This window comes from Centruroides vittatus, unplaced genomic scaffold (assembly GCF_030686945.1).
Source record: "Centruroides vittatus isolate TY-2023 unplaced genomic scaffold, ASM3068694v2 contig_392, whole genome shotgun sequence".
In the NCBI taxonomy this organism is placed as follows: Eukaryota; Metazoa; Arthropoda; class Arachnida; order Scorpiones; family Buthidae; genus Centruroides; species Centruroides vittatus.
In genome coordinates this window covers 920,656-944,013 of record NW_027122208.1, presented here as the reverse complement: position 1 = coordinate 944,013, position 23,358 = coordinate 920,656, and the positions used below count along the sequence as shown (strand labels likewise).

The window sequence follows — 23,358 nt, the reverse complement described above, 5'->3', positions numbered from 1 at the left end:
TTTTTTGTGACGAGCATGTCTGCGAAGGAAGCAGTGCGTCCATTCCGCCCTTAGTATACGACGATCTCTTAATATTTTCATTAATCCATTGTTCTTTCCTGTTATCGCCTTTGCACCATCAATACATACTGCAATACATTTTGTCCAATCTACGTTAGTATAGTTTCTCGTAGCTTCATAAAAAACATCAAAAAGAAATTGTCCCGTTGCATGACCCGGTACTGTTTTGCAAAACAACATATTTTCTTCAATTGATGTGTCCCTATCGCATTCATACCTCACAAAACATAAGAACTGAGACATGTTTGCTACGTCTGTTGATTCATCAAATTGAATACTAAAAAATTCACTCTAACTTACTCACTGAATTATCTGATCGGCAACCACGTCATCGATTCACCTCGATATTGTGTCGTTAGAAAGCAGAATGTTTTTCAATTTTTTTGCTTCTTCTGCACCTATTAAAACACTGACCGTATCAATTGCAGCAGGCAATATGAGGTTTTTGGCGATTGTATAGGGTTTGGACATCTTAGCTACTCTTAATGCTACTAGATAAGATGCTTCGAGTACACTTTTATCAGTATGGCTTAACTTGTAAATAGAAGTTTGTTGATTTCTCAAGGTATGTAATTTTCTTTCAAAAAATTCCAAGGGTTTGTTTTTTTATGAGCCGGATGTTTAGTTTCCAAACTAATTTTGATGGCTTTGTGCTTTCATTGGAGAGAATTTGAAAGCAAACAACACACTATGACTTTTTATCCAATGAGGTGAAACCGTAATTTAAATAACTGTCATTGTACAACCGATTCACTGGATGTAGATGGCTTACTTCGTTTTTTTACAAATTTATCCATTTCACATTAAAAATTTAAAAAAAAAAATAATTCAGTTTTACGGTTGACCGTACATTAAAATAAAAGCACACCAGAAGCACGCTTTGCATTCGAAACTTAACCGAAGTGGTGCAATCACCAGTGCCTCTTTTATACTAGTGACAGCATGACTTGTTCAAATGCATCCATATGCATGTTCAAACATGCTCTCACAGCAAGTATTATAGAAGATCAAATTACAAAGAGCTAGTAGACATCAGTTGGAACTTGTAAATTGCTCGTGTATGTACACGTCATACATGCATGTTCATACCCATTGCTATAAATGCAGCGACATAAAATAATATGAATAGTATTACATTTTTTATACTGTCAGTATTTCCTTAATGTATAAAATTAGTGCAATGTGATTATATAATATTTAGAAAAGTTTACATTTATAATTACAGTCAAAATTTAATTAGTAATAGTAAGGCTTACTGTTATTATTCCTTTGGGGATCACGAAATATTAATTTTATTTATATTTACTATTTGGGGGGGTTGCGGAGCTAAGGTTGAGAATCACTGGTATAAATCATTTAGAAATAGAGCAATCAAAAACAAATCTTAATTTTTATGAAATTATTTTAGAGTACAAATTTCTATCATTTAAAAAAATGAACCTCACTTTCATTTTGATTTTTTTCATAAGCAAATTAGAAATTTCAATGATTTTCATTTAATATAAATTTCTTTATTTTAAAATTTAAACTAATAGAATGATATTAAATGAATCCAATAGTGTATATTTATTATAAACAAAATATTTAGTTATAGAATTTGATCTATTTTAAATGTATAATTTTACTGATGATGATGATGATTGGCATATAAGTATTTTTATTGTAAGTTAACAAAAATATATTCATTTTTTTTATTATAACATACAAAAAATTCTTTCCTTTTAATATATGTTGTAATTATTGTTTTAATATAATTTAAAGAATTATTAAGATACAGCCATCCTTGATTTTCATACAGTTTGCTCTTTTAAATCTCTAAATTCCTTTTTATAAGGCAAATTCATACTTGAATGCATTTTCATCTAAAAAACAAACATTTTGAGTTATTGTGCAAAGTTTTTTGCTTTATCAAAATGATTTGTGAAAGTTAATTTTCATTGTCTTTTTTAAATTCCTACTATTAGTTCACACACTCCCTATATATATATATATATATATATTATTATTATTATTATTATTATTATTATCTTGTTCAAATTTTCAATTGTTAAAAATACTTTTTATTCATCCACTCAAGTTCAAATACATTTTTTTAAACTTGTAGTGGATGACACTTGATGTTAATACAGTTTTTTCAAATATTAATTCATTAATTAAATTTAATTATTGGTTAATATTACCTGTGGTATCGAAGATGGCAATGGGGAATTTTTTCCCTAGATACTAGAAGGCGATGAGGAAATTTTATTCCCCTACGTTCGAGATCTGCATTTCTGGTAATCTCGAATCAGATTCTTGAGCGATAATCTGGAAGCGGATCAACAATGGATAATCTCGAAGTAGAATACCGAGTGGTCTAAACGTTAGGGGCGTACCCGTACTATCTGTCGCATTATGCAAATTAATAAATTTCCCCGTCGCCATCTTCGATACCACAGATAACATTAACCTAATTATTAATACTTTAAATAGAGTTTTAGCAGTTTGTAATGAAAATTGAAATCAACAGGCAGTAGCTCGATCGGTAAAATGCAAGAATTTCAGTATTTTTCACGCGAAGGTGAAGAATGCGAGTTCAATTCTTGCAAAAATCAATAATTTTTTGATAAATTTTTTGCTTTAAGTAGACGTTTTATCCAAATGATTTTTGAGAGTGAGTTAGCAGTTGTGGCTTAGTGGTTAGAATGAAGGATTTTTCTCAAAAAATAAAATTGAAGAAATTTTATGCTTTCGGTTCAATTCCGATTTCTATTTTGCTACTTAATATTGTGATTTTGTCATATGTATATACATATTTATATTAATTGTAATTATTTAATAAAAAGTAACTAAAATAAAATTTTTCTTTGTTGACCTAAGTAGGAATTGACTTTAAAAAGTTTTTTTTTTTATATTACTTGTTATTTGAATGAATAGTTTTAATGTTTTATGAAAATAATATAATTTATTTCTTATTTTAGTATGTAAATTCGTATGACATATTTATATTCATTTAATATTACAGATATTTTGGAATATAAAAGTTTTTTAATTATAGGATGGTATTCCTTACATGGGTGCAAGTGCTGGAACTAATGTAGCAACTTGCAGTATATGCACAACAAATGACATGCCTATAGTTTATCCTCCTTCTTTTAATGCCTTATGTTTGGTTCCATTTAATATTAATCCACATTTTATTGATGCTGATCCAAATAGCAAATATGCTGGAGTAAGAATATTTTATTATTTTAAATTTCTGAAATGCTTTTCAGTTTGAATTTTTAATACTGTGTTTAAAATACTGTGTTTAATAGGAGACTCGAGAAACACGAATTAAAGAATATCACGCTATTCCAGAAACACCCGCTGTTTTAGTAAGTTGTTTTTTTGTTTTAAATGTTTATACATTTAATGCTACTTATTGTTGTTTCTATAAAATTAAAATATATAATGTATAATGATTGTATTATAGAGATAAAACAATTTTAAAATATTGGAGAAGATTGATTTAGTCTATTCTTTTTCTTAATCCATTATTTTGTCTTAATGTAGAAATTAATGACTGACAAGAGTAATCAAATGTTATGTGATAAATAGTTTTAAGTTTAGCATGTTTTACTTTTGCTTCATTAAGCACATTCAATAGCATAACTGTATAATGTATTAGAAAGACATATATGAAAGGTATGTAAGAAAAATCATATGAAAATTCATATGAGTACATATGAATTTTCATGTAAAAGTAAGGTATATTTTTCATATACCTTACAATAGATCAGCATGTAGAGTGCATAACATTTGTTTATTGGTTGTCATTGTCTTAAGTTTTTCTCAGATATCGTGGAGAATGAGAGTCAATCTTTTTGATTCTGATTCTCCATGGGCTTCTTGCTCAATTGATTTAGTGACCCTGCATGCCTCTATCCTTTTTGTTTTAGAATGCATCAAATACAGCAACATGTTTATGTAAGTTTGTGTTTCTTACATTATCATGTTGATTTTAATCATATCCAAATTACCACTTACGTATTTATTCTGTTTTGAATCTGTTACTCTATGCATTCTACTTAATATTTTCAACATTTCTGTTTTCTTGTTGTTTTTTTACTGCTTAGCATTATGTTTCATATGGCATTACTAGCTTGATGATTATCTTATAGCATTTTCCTTGAGTTTCAATAGTATTCAGCAATCGCAGAGTATTGCACTACTTCTCTTCAGTTGTATCATTTTATTTGGATTTGGTTTATTACATCTTTTTCAATCTCCCATGTTGTTTCAAAATTGATCCCAAAATGTCTAATCTACTCTATTTTTATTCCTTTCCTTCTTCTGCCTTTCTCCTCTTCCACTCTTCACATTTTCTTCATTTTGTCTTTTTTCTGCTGATTTTGAAGCCTGTGAACTTCAGTACTCATCTCCTTTACTACTATCTCCTGAATCTATTAAATTACTACAATCTCTCTAAACTTGTTCAAACATATCATCTTTCCATTTGCATAACATCTGGCATTTCCATCTGCATCTTTGTCACTTCATCCAAGATGACAGCAAACAACAAACTATCCACTTTTGGAAATTTCTAGGATTTTTCACAGTCACTACAATGTTTGCAATTCTTCTTTATAAATCTTAGATTGTTTATGAGGATACTTTTTAACAAGCATGCAATATAAGATGTTTCTTATGATTCTGTCTTTAAGTTAACTACAAATTAATGAATGTTGATCTCTCTTCTATGAACTAATTAATGAATAATGATTATGATAATTAATGAATACTGTATTTTGTAAATACTGAATTCATTAATCTATTATTTATCTTATAGCATTGCCCAAAAAATGTTGGTCTTCAACCTCCATTAATATATTAGCACAGTTTATGATTTGTTTACTGCATAAATAGCCAAATTATGTATTTTTCTGCCTATCAAGAGCATAGTATTAAAGTCATTTAATCAATCACCAATAATAATGGACTGTTGGAAATTCAGAAATGTTTAACAAAGTTCCAAGGATAAAATTGTTGAATAAATCAAATTTTGGCCATACAAGTAAACTTGGGTCAGTACAAAATCCTTTTTTAATGTTCCAACTAGAGTCACATGGTTAACAACTTAAAAACCAACAAACGACATTAAAAAACATACATACAATATACAATTGACACCAGCCGTTTCTTGGAGGATTCGACGTCAACAACACGGTATTAAAATTCTTCATAATATCAATCAGGTACACCAATGAGTTGTATTTATATCCATCTGTAAACCTCTGGTGGAAAATTAGGAAAGCTTTGTAATTTGCATATCTAGATGATTAACAAAGTTCCAAGGATGAAATTGTTGAATAAATCAAATTTTGACCATACAAATGTTGTTAACCATCTGATTCTAGTTGGAATATTAAAAAAGGATATTGTACTGACCCAAGTTTATTTGTATGATCAAAATTTGATTTATTCAGAAATGTTGTTTAGTACAATGCTAAAATTTGATATTTAGGTTTTAGAAATATAATAGTGAATTTCTTGTTCAAATATTAAATGTAATATAAAGTTTTTAATTTTAAAGGTAAATCTATTTCATAAAAGCATATTTGAAAAACTATTCATAAAGCAAAATGTTTTACTGTTCTTGTATATAATTTAATTATAAAACTGAAGTTTTTTAAATTTTTGAGTAAAGTAATAGTTTATATATAATCTATTATATTTAACTTTAAATAGTGAACACATTGGTTATGGATGACGGCATCCATTATTTAATCTTAAGAAAATGTCCCACCTTCAAAATTCTGAAAGAATTAATTACATTTGAAATATTTTAAAACAAAAACAAAGAATTGGTTCAAATACTCTTTTAGACAACAAAGTTTGATTGTAGGTGTCTAATAAAGACTGGCTTAAAATAGGAATAGGGAAGGAGGGCAGGTTGTAAAAAGTAAAGCAATATTCTTTATCTGTTAGAGAAGTTTAATCTGGTTAAGTTGTCAATCACCATTTATCATTATGCATATTAATGTTATTAAACTTCTGTCTTATTGTTGGAATTAAGCTTATGAAAATAATAAATTTTTCTGAAGTTATTTATTCATTTGACAAGAACTGTAGTACAGTAGTGATGATACAGAAACTTAAGATCATAAATGATGTCATAAATGCAAGAAAACTGAATATCTTCCCACCCTTTAAAACGGTTGGCAAATTCTCCTTCATAACACGACCTTTGAATTTTCACCAAACAAACACTGTTGTTATAAAAATTTTAACAGCTTTGTGGTGGCTAAAGTGTAATTTTTAATAAATCAGTTACCGAAGAAAGCAAAAATGTTCGAAAAGTTACACCTACTTGATAACTACAAAGCAGACAAATCCCCGTATTGGTTTTTATTAGTTGGTTAGATCATAAACGACATTATAAATGTCACAATTCCGAACATATTTCCCATGTTGAAGTGGATAGCAAATTGCCATTGTAACTTGACATTTGAATGAGATTCAATTAAAACAAGATTTTTACAACTGAAAAAATGTATAATATATTGTATATATATTTTTATTATATGTGCTACATATATTTTTTGGTATATTCACATTCCTAATGCAAATTTGATGTTTTTTATAATCCATTGTATTCTTCAGTATATGATGACCAGGTTAAGATACAGTATAGCTGCCAGTACCTCTGAATACCAGACAAACTTCTCAGTCACAACGGTGTCTGCTATTCAGAGATTATACTGTATATAGAATTTGTTTTCTTATATAAAAGAATTTAATATAGATCATAAACTTTTATTCTTTTATTAATATTAGTTATAAGCTTTTATTGTTTTCTTCATTTCGTGTTATAAATTTCATAAATACAGAGTATGGCAAAATTATGATAACAGTTAAACAGAAAAACATTTATTAAATGTGGAATTTTATTTTTGTAAGGTCTCAACTTCTTGTCTGTTGTTATCAATTCACATAGAAAACAATTGAAAATAGTAATTAATGCCATGATGCAAAATTTGGAGGTGTTAACATAATCTTGACATACCTTATTTTGTTCAGAACATTTGTTGTTTATCGCTTAAAAAACTTTTAATTTTATCAAAAATTAGAATGAAAACCTAAAAATAATCTCTCTCAATTGTTTTTGCAATTTCTATTTTTAATAAAATTTCAGGGTTTAAGAGAAGGATGTTATTTGCTTGTATGTGAGGAAAGGACTGAAATTAATGGATTATCAGGAGCCAGGTTATTTGTCAGGTGAATATTTCACATTACTTGAATACTTATAGAATATTTATTGAAATTTTTAATACTGCAGAGTGATCTCTTAAATATTTTTAAAATCCAGTTTATTTATCAAGAATGTGAATGTATGTTTTTAAATAAATGTTATTTATTGCAATGGTGTCTTCCAATGAAATAAATAATCTAAATATATAAAATTACTTGTCCTGACTGACTGACTGACTGATTCATCATCACTCAGAGCAAACCACTGAACCTAAAGAGGTGAAATTTGGTACACAGTTAGGGTATGTTGTGAAAACGCACACTAAGAAGGGATTTTTCGAAATTCCCTTGCGGAGGGAGAGGAGAGGGAGAGGATTAAGGCTTAACCTGAAGAACAGCTTCTACTGTACTATTTTAGATGAGATTTTTTTTGTTTTCAACTATGTTTAGTTTTCATTGAGTATTTAGGTGTGTTAAATTGATAACATTTCAGACATTGTTATAAATATTTTTATATATTTTGATTTTTTAACCAAATGTTCGAACCGTTTTAAATTCGAATTTGTTATTGCATATTGGTTTGATTATAGAACAATTGTAAACGTTCCAGAAAATTGATCAAATTGAAAATGGTTTGTTTGATTCTTGGCAATTCTCATTATTCTCAGTGGTAGGTGTTATATAACAATTACTATGGTTGTTGAAATACTGAATATAAATGATGTTTGCTTGCAAAATCCGCACGTGCGAAGTCGCGGGTAACAGTTAGTATAAATATATATTTCCAAAGAAATATTACTGATATGCTTTTTCCAAAACCAATTTATTTACTGGTAAGGATCCAAAATTTTAACCTGTGCATTTGTGTTGGATTGGTTGTTTTTGCACCTGTGAACACCTAACGACCAGGGGTTCGATCAGATTACACCTATGTGTGGGTGAGAGATTTGTGGATGTCTTTTGTTTGGATCAGTTGAACAAGCAGGACATGACCAGAGTCCACTCTTGACTGTTATAACCAACCAACTTGTAGTTCTTTGTGAGATTAAATGGGAATTTTGCAATTAGAGATCCTTACACCTAAGATCCTAACAATTTGTTTTCTTCATAAAATTAATAATGCTAACAAAAATAATAATAATAATTGCTAAGCACTTATGAAATTTATATTTTTTTAGAATTTCTGTTTGTTACAAAATTTAAAAAAATGCTAAATTATGTTGTTATATAAAAATAAATTTGTTTTCAGAGATTATTGAAATGCTGGAAAAAATATAATATATTATAATATTTTTGAACACATGAAATTTATTAATTGAAAATTATTTATAATCAGTAATGTATTATTACGAGGGCGACTCTGAAAGTTTCGCAACACAGGAATACTATAAGGCCGAAACAAAATATTTTTTATTTATCTTCAATGTACTTATGTAATTGCTCCTTCCAAAGATCAAAAGCACAACACCACTCATTTTCTGGAATGCTATCAAAATACTCTATTAAGGAAGCTTCAATTTCATCCTCAGTGTTAAATTTGCAACTCCTCAAATGTTTTTTGAAATTAAAAAATAGCCAGAAGTCACACAATGTTAAATCTGGTGAATATGGTGGATGTTGAATGATTCTTATATTGTTAGTTTGAAGGAAATCAACAGCCTTCTTGACAGTGTGTGATGAAGGATTATCATGATGCAAAATTTGACCTCAAATTTTCAGTGACTCCAGAATTCTAATTAGACAAACTGTAGTGTACCAATTAGCTGTTACTGTCTTCTGTTCATCAAACTTAACTGCTTTTGCCAGATCAGTGTTATTGAAAAAACAGCAAACATGACTTTTTTTATTGCTCTATGCCTTTTCACAGTTGTTGGAATTGGATCATCTTTGTGGATCCATATCTGACTTTCTTGACATGTGAGACAGTCATAAAATGGTATGTATGTCTCATCACCTGTGACAATCTTGAAAATAATCTGGTGTTCACCTTGGTTTAACATTTTCAGAATTTTCTTAGAGATTCTGACACATTCTGACTTGGAAATCTGTCAACTCATCAAGACACTACTTTTTTTTAACTGTAACTCCTTATGCAAATGTCTGCAATCATACATAGCAGTTACATTTTTAGGAGTCATTGCTATTCGTGGTCACCCTTCAAATTGTTCATCATGGAAAGAAATACCTGAAATTTTTTGTATCACCTGAACACTACCAAAGATGGAGCATCTTCCCCAAAAGCCAATTTCAATCGTTCATAACAGTCTTTGTCATTCAGTCTATCACAAAAACCATAGTAAATCATTGCATGAAGTGATTCTCTAGTAAGTTCCATTGTTTTATTAGAAAGAGAGCCTGTCTCATATAGATTAAGGGAGATTGATGAATTTTAATTATTATGCCTTTATGTCTTTTTTAACTCTATTTAAAATTTATTTTGTATACTAGTACTTTCTATATATTAACAGGACTTATTATACTGGAAATTATGGATGCAGATATTTAGTCTTACAGATCAAAAATAAATAATGTTCTTTATTTAGTTCACCCGAACACATACGCTTTAAACACGTGTTTCGGACTCGTCCGTCCCTCCTCGGCAGGCTTTAAACGACACTTTCTACAATTAACAATAAAACATTTCTCGGTACAATCATAACTAAAATTAGTTAAAAACACAAACATTTCCCCGACAATAAATTTAAAAATTCTTACAATTTCTGTATTTCCGATCTTCTCTACATTTCCACTTAAACTTCGATTCACAGCAACCGTACAATTTTACACATTCCTAATTTTTATACATTAAAATCAGTTTAAAACAATAAATTTAACTATTATCTAAAATATTATTATTTCAATTAACTTACTTCTTTTCGTTTATTCATTTCTACTTAATTTCTATTCTAATACGTTCCCATCACTTATTACGTTACACTACGTTATTTAATAATCTATAGCCAAATTTCTGGAAAATTGAAGACCACAGAGAATGGGGAATACAGCTGAAGAAATAACAAATTTAAAAACAGAAATATGGTATTTACAGAAATGTAAAATAGAAGCCATAAAATTACCAACGTTGAGTTTACCAGTGAGTATCAGCAAAAATTTACGACATGATGTAGAAAAAATAAATTAATTAATAATAAAATCTAATATAAATTACAAAAAATACAAAGTAAAGAAATTACGAAGGAAAAACAAAAGAAATAATGAAGCCAGAATTTTCACTTCTTGTTTCAACAGAACAGACACACAGAAACAAGAACAGAAGGACTCTTCCAGTAAGTTTTTCTTAAATAAATATAACAAATTGGTTAAAAAAATAGGATATCCAACCTTAAAAGAAAAAGAAGAATACGAAAGAAAATTAATATTAAACGTGACAGATGTAAAGATACCAGAACCTGTCAGAAGAACATTAAATCAAGAATTAGACTATAATGGACTGGAAATATTGAAAATTGAAGACATTGCAGTCTTTACAGAACACTTATTATGGAAGTTTTTAGAAGAAGAAAGAGTGCAAATAAGAACAGGTATACAAAATATAATTAAAAATAAGAAATTAAATAAAAAAATGAAAAATAAGATTAAAAATTTTAAGAGAAATTTAAATAATGTGAAATTGTTTTTAACACAAAATAATTTAGAAACACTTCGAGGGGATAAAACCAAACAAATAATAATTATGGAAAAAGAAAAGAAAAATAAAGTCATTAAGGAATTAATCCAAGAAGGAAGTTACAAACAGCTCAACAAAGATCCAGTAAATGGTCTAATAAAATCATTAGAAAAGGAATTTAAAAAATTTAAAAATACAACAGTATGTAACAAGACGACATCAACTACATAAAAAGAGAAGATAACAGAACACCGAAATTTAACATCGGGGTAAAAACACACAAAAATCCTATTAAGTATAAACCTTTAATAGATGTTAAAAATTACGTATATTATAATTTAGGAAAATATTTAAAGGATAAATTAAATTTATTAGAAGTTTCTCGGTATAGTATAAAAAATGTGGATGACTTATTAAATAGATTAAAAAGTATAACAATTAATGAAAATATGAAGTTAATATCACTTGATGTTATGCTAGGATACATGTTTACAACAATAGAAGATATAGAAAATAATTTAAGAAAAATAAATACACCAGATTGGATAATTAAATTGTGCCTAATTATAATTAAAAATAACTACTTTCGGTTCGATAAGAAATTCTACACCTAAACAGAAGGAATACCTACGGGTACACGTATAGGTCCAAAATTGGCCGAAATAACAACGATACAAATAGATGAAAAGACCAAAAATATAGAAGGTATCGAATTTTACAGCAGGTATGTGGACGATTGCATAATAATTTTTGATAAAACGAAAACAAATGAAAATATAATTATAAATAAGACCAATAAGATAAAAGAGAATATCAAATTTGAATTAGAAAAAGAAAAACAGAATAGTATAAACTATTTAGATATAACAATAGAAAGAAAAAATAGTAGATTAATTTACAAGAAATATGTTAAACCAATACAAATACCCAAAATAATTAATTATAAATCTGTGATTCCGGTCAGTATGAAATATAATATATTTAAAATGTATATGAATAAAAGGTTAATGTTACCCTAGGATCCAAAATGGCGGCGGGGGAAATTTTTCCCTACGTTGGAGACTGCGACGGGGAAAAAAATTTTCCCTCGATTCAAGATGGCTGCGTTTCCGGCCGCCATCTTGAATTTCTCTGCACACTCCGCGGATATTAACCGAAATAAACAATAAAAAAAAAGAATTTTTTTACTCACTTTTCGATGGTGGTTGCCTGCTTCTTCCTATCTTTTTTTCCTTTCCGAACGTATTTTTAAATATACGCCCTTTCTCGTACTTTCTTTTACATATTACGGTCTCGTCGATTTCCACCGTTTTATTCGGCACTCCTTTTTTAAACGATGTCAAATTACTCAAAGCTATAAGCAATACCAACCGTATGTGATTGGACCAATCGACTCCCGTTTTTCTGGATTTGCCCGCCGCAATCGCCGAGGTCGTCGCCGTACATTCCAGACATAGTTAGTGCCATATAAACGACAGAATGCAACTCCAAGAAATGTGGCCAAATTTACTTTTAAATGTTCCATCAAAGGCAGAGGTCTTCGTTCCGCACTTACTACATCGCAAGAAACAGCTTTCTCTATTACTCCGATAGTATAATTTGCATAAAGAATCGCAATGAATGCAAACGGACTCGGTCGGCTGTATGCCTAATTTTACAGCAAATTTCAATGCGTTATCGATACTGGGAGGCAAACCTGGTTCCAAAAAGTCGTCTTCAATTAACATGGAGAAATCACGGGTGGTGCATTTCGACCAAAATTCGTCGTTGCAACTCAAATCTGCAAAACTACTCATTATCGAACAATTGCAAATAAACTATACGTTTACCGATAATAAATTGTGCGAGAATGAAATATCGTAACGAAATAAAACAGCAATTATTCCAATACGCAATTCGTCGCAACACTACAGCAAACGATTCCAACTGGAAACTAGTCGATTTGCATAAAATTGCCCGGAAAGGAACAGAATCACGTCGTAGATCATGCATTTGCATATTCGTTCGTAACACCCCTACGTATTTCCCGCCGATTTTACTCTCGCACGACGCTACGAAAAAGCTCCCTCTACCGTCGCAAATACACACTACCGTCCGTTTCGAGGTTACAGGAAACTCGGCCACGTCGAACGCAGGGTCGAAACCGAACGAGGGAAAAATTCTCAACGGCGTCGACGTCACGACTCTAGGGAAAATTTTTTTCCCCGTAGTAGTCTCCGAAGTAGGGAAAAAATTCCCACCGCCGCCATTTTGGATCCTAAGGTAACATTAACCGAATAAAATAAGGCAAAGAACAAGCGAAATAGAAACACAAAAACAAGAAGAAGAAATAATTAAAATGGGTTAATGTTACCTTAGGTTCCGAGATGGCGGCGGTGGAGAAATTTTCCCTATCTTGGCGACTGCGGCGGGGAAAAATTTTTTCCCTAGAGTCGTGACGTCGACGCCGTTGAGAATTTTTCCCCGTTCGGTTTCGACCCTGAGATCGACGTTGCCGAGTATCCTGTAACCTCGAAACGGCGACGGTCGTGTGTAAATTTGCGACGGTAGAGGGAGCCTTTTCGTGACGTCGTGCGAGAGTAATATCGGCGGGAAATTCGTAGTGGTGTTACGAACGAATATGCAAATGCTCGATCTGTGACGTGATTTCTGTTCATTTCAATGCAATTTTATGCAAATCGACTAGTTTCCAGTTGGAATCGTTTACTGCAGTGTTGCGACGAATTGCGTATTGGAATAATTGCTGTTTTTTTTTCTGGTTACGATATTTCATTTTTTTTCCTCACCACCTCCCCGCGTTTAGTTTATTGCCAATTATTCGATAATGAGTAGTTTTGCCGATTTGAGTTTCAACGACGAATTTCGGTCGAGTTGCACCACCCGTGATTTCTACAAGTTAATGGAAGACGACTTTTTGGAGCTAGGTTTGCCTCCCCGTATCGATAACGCATTGAAATTTCCGAAATTTGCTGTAAAATTAGGCATACAGCCGACCGAGTCCGTTTGCATTCCGTGCGATTCTAAATGCAAATTATATCATCGGAGTAATAGAGAAAGCTGTTTCTTGCGATGTAGTAAGTGCGGAACGAAGACTTCTGCCTTTGAAGGAACATTTAAAAGTAAATTTGGCCACATTTCTTGGGGTTGCATTCTGTCGTTTATATGGCCAAGTAGTAATAAATCGAACAGAGGGAAACGCCAATCGACCAATAAAAGAGCAGCCGAATCGAAAAGAACAGGGAAGAAAAGAGCCGCACCAAGAGAAAAGGAAAGTATCCAAGCTGGCAAAACCGAAAAAAGAATGGATCGGAAAGGGAAAAAAAAGTAGGAAGAAGTAGGCAACCACCATCGAAAAGTGAGTAAAAAAATTCTTTTTTTTTTTTTGTTATTTCGGTTAACGTCCGCGGAGTCTGCAGAGAAATTCAAGATGGCGGCCGGAAACGCGGCCATCTTGAATCGAGGGAAAAATTTTTTCCCCGTCGCAGTCTCCAACGTAGGGAAAAATTTCCCCGGTCGCCATCTCGGAACCTAAGGTAACATTAACCATATGATATAACAGAGGAGAAAGGAATAGTATATTCATTTGATTGTAATTGTAATCCAAAGAAAACATATATAGGAGAAACAAAAAAGAAAATTAAAAATAAGATTAAGTGAACGTATCAGAGCAATCAAAGGAAACTATGCAAATTCGGCAGTAGCTGACCATTGTAATACAGAAGGTTGTGCAATTGATCTAAATACGGTAAAAATCAGGAAAAAGGAAAAAAAAAACAATTATAAAAGACAACTATACGAGCATTTAAATATAATTAGGCAAACTAATAAAATGAATAACAACAATGGTAGAGAGATCCACCAATCATGGTTAAGCATTATAAGAAGGGGGAGGAAGAGGTATAAAAGATGTGATGGGAACGTATTAGAATAGAAATTAAGTAGAAACGAATAAACAAAAAGAAGTAAGTTAATTGAAATAATAATATTTTAGATAATAATTAAATTTATTGTTTTAAACTGATTTTAATGTATAAAAATTAGGAATGTGTAAAATTGTACGGTTGCTGTGAATCGAAGTTTAAGTGGAAATGTAGAGAAGATCGGAAATACAGAAATTGTAAGAATTTTTAAATTTATTGTCGGGAAATGTTTGTGTTTTTAACTAATTTTAGTTATGATTGTACCGAGAAATGTTTTATTGTTAATTGTAGAAAGTGTCGTTTAAAGCCTGCCGAGGAGGGACGGACGAGTCCGAAACACGTGTTTAAAGCGTATGTGTTCGGGTGAACTAAATAAAGAACATTATTTATTTTTGATCTGTAAGACTAAATATCTGCATCCATAATTTCCAGTATAATAAGTCCTGTTAATATATAGAAAGTACTAGTATACAAAATAAATTTTAAATGGAGATTGATGAAATTTGTTTATGCATAATGTGTCATATGAATATGAAGTTTATTACTAAAAAAATTAACACTTTAATTCATTTGGTTTTCTTATATTGCAAAACTTTCAGAGTAACCTCCATATTTGGTTAATTACACAGAAATATTATTATTTAATTATTTTTCAATTTTATATATATATATATATACAATCACCACGATACTACTGGTATATAATTAAAATAAGCAATTACCATTAAACCAGCAATTAATTGTTCAATTGTTAAACGTTTTCTTCTGTTTACGAATATCGAGGAGCATAAATACACTATTCATGGCCCTTAGTCTTGAGTTTTTCGTGTTGTACTCGAATTGATGTCATTGAACTCACTCGTGTTACTATGACTCACATAATCGGTAGTCTCGAGTTAGACCCATCAAGCGAACTCGAAAGGCGAGCAGAAATACGTCATACTCACTTGGTTATGTATGTTGTTAAGCATGATGGGATTATTTACAATGCATCTGGGTTTGCCATTAAAATGATTCGACCAATAAACTTAACTGTAACAAGTCGTAAACAAATCAACGTAAATTAACTGTAAACGTGTTACAGTTAATTTTGTCTTATAGCAATATAGTATGCAGAAACAAAATGGAAATTTCCAATGCTTTATTTAAAAAAATAAGTGAAGAACAAAAAGAAATATTAGTAACATATATAGAAAATAATAAGAAAATGAACAGTGGAAAATTCGACAACAAATTTACAGGAAAAAGTCGATTTGATTTGTGGAGATAATTAATTAAAAAATTAAATGCGTGTGTTGGAGCCAAAAAATCCGTTGTGGAATGGAAAAAGTAAGTATTTTAATTTAATCCTTTCTTCATATAGTTTTCTTCCTCGATCTATTTTTTAAATTGTTCAATGGACTTAATACTTGTGATTAATAAATAATCTTAATATAGTGTCTATGCTCTTAATAATTTATACATATAATTTACTATCATTTTAATTTTTTTTCAATGAATTAGATACTACTTTTTATTTTTGGAAAAATTTGTTGTATAATTTTATCAATTATGAATTAAAATTTTTTTATTAGTGCAAGCTTGACATAAAAACAAATGCAAAAGAGAAGGCATCTACTTGTGGTCGAAAAATTTGTTTCCTTCTTAAATGACGCCTTTCAGCTCTTTCAAATGTTCAATTGCGCTCAGAATAGCATATCCATCAGCCATTTTCACTTTCATCTCACATGCTTAACTCAAAGTGAGTAGGAACTCACATGGTGAGATGGGAAAGCACGTGAGTTATAACTCGAGACTACCAATTTGATGTCGGAGTGTGAGATGGTACCACATGACACCTTCAACATGTTGGGAGTTGTAACACGAAAAACTCGAGACTAAGGGTCCAGAAGGGTCTTTCCACTACCGCATTGGCTTCTTTCACTGTTGATAATGATGTCCGGGATGACTTTGACAATGTCCGATTACTGCAATGGTGCGAGGACCCAGCCAACATGAAATATCTCGAACAACTGGAGATATTTAAAGCATTTAAGAGGGGAACAGCGATTAATTTTAAGGACATGACTAATTAACAGCTGCCTGGAGGGCATGCTTTGACATACGATATATAAAAACAAACTTGACAAGGATCTATTTTTATAAACTTAATGTTTTAAAACTGGAATCCAGTTGGAAGACTAATTTTTTAAACACATCATTGAGCATGCATGTATCTTTACAATGTGCAACTTTTTAAATTTTGGAATTTACATTCTTTTACAAACATTCCATCAAAACCTGATGATGACTGTTTAAAACGGAAGAAAACATTTGTTTAAATGACAATTAATTGCTGGTTTAATGGTAATTGCTTGTTTTTATATATCTATGTATTTCTTTATTCAGATAAATTTATACTACAGAATCTAAATATAGGTAAAATTATTTAATATATGCATGTTTTAGAACAAATATATTAAAATATTTTAATTTTGTAGCATTTAGAATAAAATTTTAGTGTATAAACTTGAAATTTTTGTGGGTTAAAAACAAACATACCACTGAGCCTGTTACTGATGCGCGTCATCTAGTAAACAGACCATTATGAACATTTTCGAATTCTCAGGTTCTTCCTCAGGTAACTAATAACCTTTGAATGAATACAATTCAAATTAAATTGACAGAGTGATTTCATCCTTATGGTTAATGCAATTACCATCTTTGAGTGTAGCCATGCAGATGTAAATAGCCTCTAGCCATCTAAGATGGTGTACGTGTTGCGTAGTGTGGATCACCTTTGCTTGATTGAACATTGGTTCTATGCCCGGGTCTGAGGCATAGATGGCTAGAGCAGTGGTGGTCCTCGCATGTAGAATATCTGCTGTGTGTTCTTTCATTCTCACTTCTAGGGAGTGCTTGATGGATCCTACGTAGAACAGGCTTCTGTCCCATCTACGGTCCATGATCGGGATGGGGTACGCACCCGGGAGTTGTTCTTTGTTGGGGGTGTCTTTTCCATTCCGTAAAATGTCAAATATTGTAGGACATCTTCTATAAGCAATGCGAATATTCTTTTTCTTAGCAATCGCAGTGTATAGCAATTTAAGGTACGGATTGTATGTAACCAGGATGGTACTGGGTGGAACTTCGTTGGATGCTTGGGCTGGGTCTAGTTTTTGGCAGCGGTGCCTTCTGCGGATCAATCTACGTGTAATCACGAAATAACAATGTTCTTTGGCTATATGTTCAATATGCCTCAGCTTGGCTCGGAGAGCTATCTGAGAAGAGGAGTGTGTGTAAGCCCTCTTACTTAAGGCGTTAAAGGCTGCCATTTTATAATGGGGAGGGTCACACGACCTTACCGGTATATATAGATGTTCCGACCTTGGTTTACGGTATACTTTCGTGTGGATTGCTGTTTGCTCAAACTTGATGTTAATGTCGAGGAAATGGGCCTCGGAAGCATGAGCCTGGTGTATCTCTAGGGTCAAGCCATACAGGTTATCATTGAATGAATCGACAAACACTGATGCGTTTGGCTTTACCCTCCATAGGATGAGAATATCGTCGATGTACCATTTATATAGTACGATGTTGGGTAAATGCTGAGGGATGATCCTAGATTCTAATTGCCTGACCACCATCTCACAGAGGTCTCCTGCAGTAGGCTACCCATCGGGACTCCTCTCTGTTAAGCATATGTAACATCGTTGAATTGGAACAAGTAGGTGCACCAATTCTAGTATCTGTTGATGCATAGCGCTATTGTTAATGATTTTGAAAAGTACATCTCTGATGGCACAAAATGCTGGTGGGAGTCTAACAGACGGGTAAAGTGACTTAAAGTCTAAAACTGTTATGAAGGCAGGAGGTGCTGATATTTCCTTGAGGAGGGATACTAGGTCTACTGGGTTGGTCAGAGCATACGGGTATCCTTCCAAGTGGGGCGAAAGTAGCCTGTGTATGAGCTTCTCCAGTGGTGCCCTGTCTTTATCTATAACTTAACTGGTCATAGCTGTTGTCCAGGTTTATGGATTTTCGCCTTCATGAGAATCCATAAACCTGGAGAGTAGGGTTTCTCAAACGGGATTCCAGGATCCCAGGATCCTGGTCGTTTTTTAACCTGGGAAATTTTTCTTATCCCGAGAAATCCCGCAAAATTTTTAAAAATTCACTTTTTTCTTATTTTATGTTAAGGTTGAGGAAATTTTGCAAATAGAAAGTATCATTAATTCATAAACTGTCAGAATACATTTGTATTTATTAATTTTAAACCTACTTATTAATTTTTTAAATTTTTGCTGGTTATGGCAGGTCACAAATGGTCAATAATCAGTACGTAGTTTATTTGTGGCGGAACTCTCAAAATTCTTTACCAGTAATATCTGGAATAAGTGTGCTTACGCTGTCTTAATTTTTAACCATGCTTAGTAGCTTCAATAACTGCGTAACGCCAAGTTGTGCAAATTGGGCAAGGATACAAACGAGTACGAAGTCTGCAAGTATGAAGTTTTTCTTCATAACCTGATTATTAAAGACAAACGAACTGCCGAATTATTGGGCTACGATGTTTCTATTAAAGCAGCCGAGGTAGACAAATCGAGAATACTAGAGAGCAAAAGAAGTACTACAATCTCGAAAACGAACTAGAAATCTTTCAGGATACAGATGAAAACACATAATATTTGTCTTCTCTTAAATGCATTAAACACGATTCCAATCGCATCAATTGAATCGGTAAAGGCATTCTCGGTAGCAAGACTTTTCATTACTAAAATAAGAATCAGATCGAGTGATGGGAGTGTCGACCATCTTTGCTTTTTAAAATCTTATAAATATTTACAATATTTTGTATTATATTTTATTTAAAAAATCAAAAATTACCTTCTAAGTTAGAAGTTTGATCTAAGTTCATTTTTTTTTTTTTTTTTTTAATTTTCAACTCAATTCGAAGGCATTTTTGTTGTTGTATGCAGTTTCCAGCAAACTTTAATAAATTTTTTCTATTTGTGAAAATTTCTACGTAATTCAAAGGTAATTTTTAATACATATCTTATACAGCATTATTAATATAATTTTGGAGGATGCAGAACGTATTAAATTACTTTAAAAAACAAAAAATAATTAAATCATTTGATTTCATGACATTTTGTATATCTTAAAAATAATTAATTTTGTCCCGGGATCCTGGGAAACAGTTCACTTTTATCCCGGGATTTCGGGATATGAGAAACCCTACTGGAGAGGAGTATCCTAGGAGTATCTGGAGATTCAATTGTGATATTCTTTAACTCAAGACATTTGGCAAGCTTTGTACTGGCAAAGCGTTTAACTCTTGCCTGTAATCTGTCAATAACATTGTTGTTTGCGATGGTACATTGGGTACTGTTTATATGCTCCTCTAATAGTCGATATCATGTTTCATGATATTGACGATGTAGTACGTATCATGTTTCACGAGGACTATAGATTTGGTCTTATCAGCTCTGACCGACCTGACTTTGTTGTAGTGATTCCATCGCCTTGTGTGCTCTCCAAATTATAACTCAAGTGTTTCGTATCTTGCAGCTGGGTGGATTTTTCAGGCGTGTGTGTGGCCTTCCATCAGTAGTATTCTTTATCGATATCAAATAATCCCACCGGTAGAGATTCCAATTTGGGGATGGGGTATAAGTCTTCCGTGGTCGGAGGCGGTGCAAACTCAGGTCCTAAACTCAAGACCTCGACTGCATAAGTTGGTAACTTTAAGTCGTCCGAAATGAGTTATGGGAATGAGGGTTGTTGCGGCTTCCGGGGTGTCTGCATCCTTATGATCCTTCGGAGTTTCCGTTGGTAGCACTTCCGTAAGGTGTTCGTTAGTCTTTCTTGTATGGCTACAAGCCGAGCATTCTCTTGGGCTAAGGTGTAGGGGCTCTTATCAAAAAGTGTGTTCTCGATCCTGGTTAATTTTAATTAGCGATGAACGGGGCGCATGCCCGAACGACGTTATCGATATCCATACGATAGAGTTCTGACTGGTGTTCCAATTGAATTTAATTTGAATTGCATTTGTTTAGAAGTTATTAGTTACCTGAGGTAGAACCTGAGAGTTTGAAAACATTCGTAGTGGTCTGTTTACTAGAAGACGCACACCAGTAACAGGCGCAGTGGTATGTTTGTTTTTACTCTGGTGTAGTATCACTGCTGTTGTTTGATTTTTGTGGGTTGTAGTGAATTGTGAATTATTAAAGAAATTATTAATAAGTTTAACCAGAAAGTTTTTCAAACAAACATTTATAACTTTAGAATAAATAATACTGGAAAATATGTGAAAGCCGAAATTGCGCAGGACTTTTATGAACAGTTTGGTTTAAGCAGGTTTTTTTGTCTTAGACAGGCTGAAACTGGAAAATAGTCTGTTTCAAAATGTGAATGCATTTTTATCAAGTTTCAGTCTACACATATTATTTGTTATATTCATTGAAATTATCTGAAAGGAAAAGGATGCAGAAAAGAAAAATATACATTTCTGTAATGTATGTACTCTCAACTGAAAAACAAAACAGAGGTTTTAAGTGAAACTTTTTCATTTTGTGAAAATATAAACTTTTAGATACCTCAGATGGTTTACTTGCTTGAATGTGAGTGTCAAGACAGATGTTGAATTCAATACTGTCAATCTGACTTAGTCATAATTTTAACAATGAATTATTCAACATTTTCAATAATTACTTTTATAATACACTGGACAACAAAAAAAAAAATAACGCACCATAAAGGACTTGTTGGATTTGAATAAAAATTGGTATGTGACATCGTCATAGCTAGACAGGTATACGATTGCAACCATAAAGCAAAAACATACTTTATCGTGCAGTAATGTGCAATATAGTGCAGGTGCTAATATCCCGTCGGGTTGCCTCTAGCGCAGATACAAGCCGCGATACGCCTCGGAACGTTGCGTATAATGTTCTGTGGCACGTCTGTCCACGCGTGACGTAACCGGGACTCGAGATACGTCGGATCCCGCGGCCGTCGCAGCCGGCGTCCCGGGTGGTCCCACACACGTTCGATTAACGATAAATCTGCAGAACGTGCGGGCCAAGGAAGTGGTTCTGTTCAGTTAGTGAACTGAACCGAACACTTCCTTGGCCTGCACCACGACCAAGAAATGCTTAATTATAGGAGTCTTGACTCTTATAATTATTTTTCAAGTAGTAAAATAGGTGAAATTTTAATTAGTTAATAAATTGTCACAAAACACTCGTGTCCTTAAGATAAATGTAGAGCCATAACAAACCCTATCTTCAAGTAATCATTCTATATGGATTTGTGTCTTACGACGGCAAAGTTATTTATCTAGACGGATGTATATTCACGACCGGTTACCCATTCTCTTAAATTTTCATCACGTGGAAACGAATGCGAACGTACCGTAAACGGAACGGTCGAATACACGGACAATCTCGATGCATCGTGTTTTCATATACCGTACATTACATACAGCTTCGAACCACGTATAAACAACTCTCTGGCTATTACGGCAGCCAATCACTGCAATTTTTACTCTTTCGTTGGTGACTTGCCTTATAAAACCGGTTCGGGTAGGATATGGTTTTATAAGGCAAGTCACCAACGAAAGAGTAAAAATTGCCGACCCGCACTAACTACTAGCAGTATCTTAGTGGCTGCTAAGACACTCTCCCACGTGGATAGTTTGTTGGATAGCTACAATCATATTTTAATCATATGTGAAGAAAAATTTAGTAATTTTAATTAAATTTCAAGTTCAATTTGCTGAATTTTAAATTAATGTTATTTTTATTATCTAACTTTTAATTTTTAAATAATTCATAATAAATGTTTAATATGTAATTTCCAATACTAATTAATTGCATATTTTTATTAAAGTGGTAAAGATCCCGTGGAATACTCGGCAGGAAGTGACATGAGTTTTTTGTTTAAATAAATGAAGGTTGACACAATGAGGAAATTTAGAAGATATAAAAATATATCATTTAAATATTGGAAAAATTATTTGTCATGTTTTATAATAAACTGCAAAATATATGTATAATTGTTATTCTTGAAATATGCATAATGTTAATAAATTTAATTTCAAAACAATAAATTGAAAAATAAATTTGTTTATATTATTGAATTTTATTTTGCTTATTCCAGAGATTTATTAGAAATTATTGGAGAAAAATTTGTAAAATTATGCTTTGTCATATTCATTGAATAATATTTAAAAATAAAAAATATGCAACATTTGATTATAACAGAGAAGTATAAATAATCTTAAATTATGAAACATAAAAGTATGTAATTGTTGAAAGGAAATACTGTATATTAAAATTCTTTTTTTCAAAAATAACTGCATAGCGGAACAATTTAATATTTTCCGAATTGTATAACAGTGTCGTCATTACAAATATTCACTGTTTAAAAAAGGTAAAGATTGAGTTAGACTAAATTGAAAACTTCTTAACAAAATATAAGTTCAAACTGTATATGCAATATATTTCTAAAAATATATATATATTTAGAAATATATTATATTAAAAACATATATAT

At 31.8% G+C, this 23,358-nt stretch overlaps 2 protein-coding genes and 1 long non-coding RNA gene across 4 annotated transcripts in view; 2 read left to right on the top strand and 1 right to left on the bottom strand.

Annotated features, from left to right (window-relative positions):
* The window catches only part of Swt1 (Swt1 RNA endoribonuclease), a 275,536-nt gene that overhangs the window by 26,633 nt on the left and 225,545 nt on the right, over window positions 1-23,358 (bottom strand). The window lies entirely within an intron of this gene.
* Window positions 1-23,358, top strand: part of LOC136975991 (alpha-aspartyl dipeptidase) — a 170,361-nt gene that overhangs the window by 12,545 nt on the left and 134,458 nt on the right. The window contains exons 5-8 of one of the 2 annotated variants that reach the window (XM_067271192.1): window positions 3,098-3,271; window positions 3,357-3,416; window positions 7,217-7,299; window positions 22,693-22,759. In XM_067271192.1, coding sequence (XP_067127293.1) covers window positions 3,098-3,271; window positions 3,357-3,416; window positions 7,217-7,299; window positions 22,693-22,750 — 375 coding nt within the window. In that variant the 3' untranslated portion in view covers window positions 22,751-22,759. Of the gene's footprint in view, window positions 1-3,097; window positions 3,272-3,356; window positions 3,417-7,216; window positions 7,300-22,692; window positions 22,943-23,358 lie in introns of those variants that run through there. The other variant, XM_067271191.1, reaches the window with a different exon arrangement.
* LOC136976001 (uncharacterized) lies at window positions 14,941-15,322 on the top strand. Its single transcript, XR_010880860.1, has 2 exons — window positions 14,941-15,017; window positions 15,112-15,322. It is a non-coding gene; the product is annotated as an uncharacterized lncRNA (long non-coding RNA).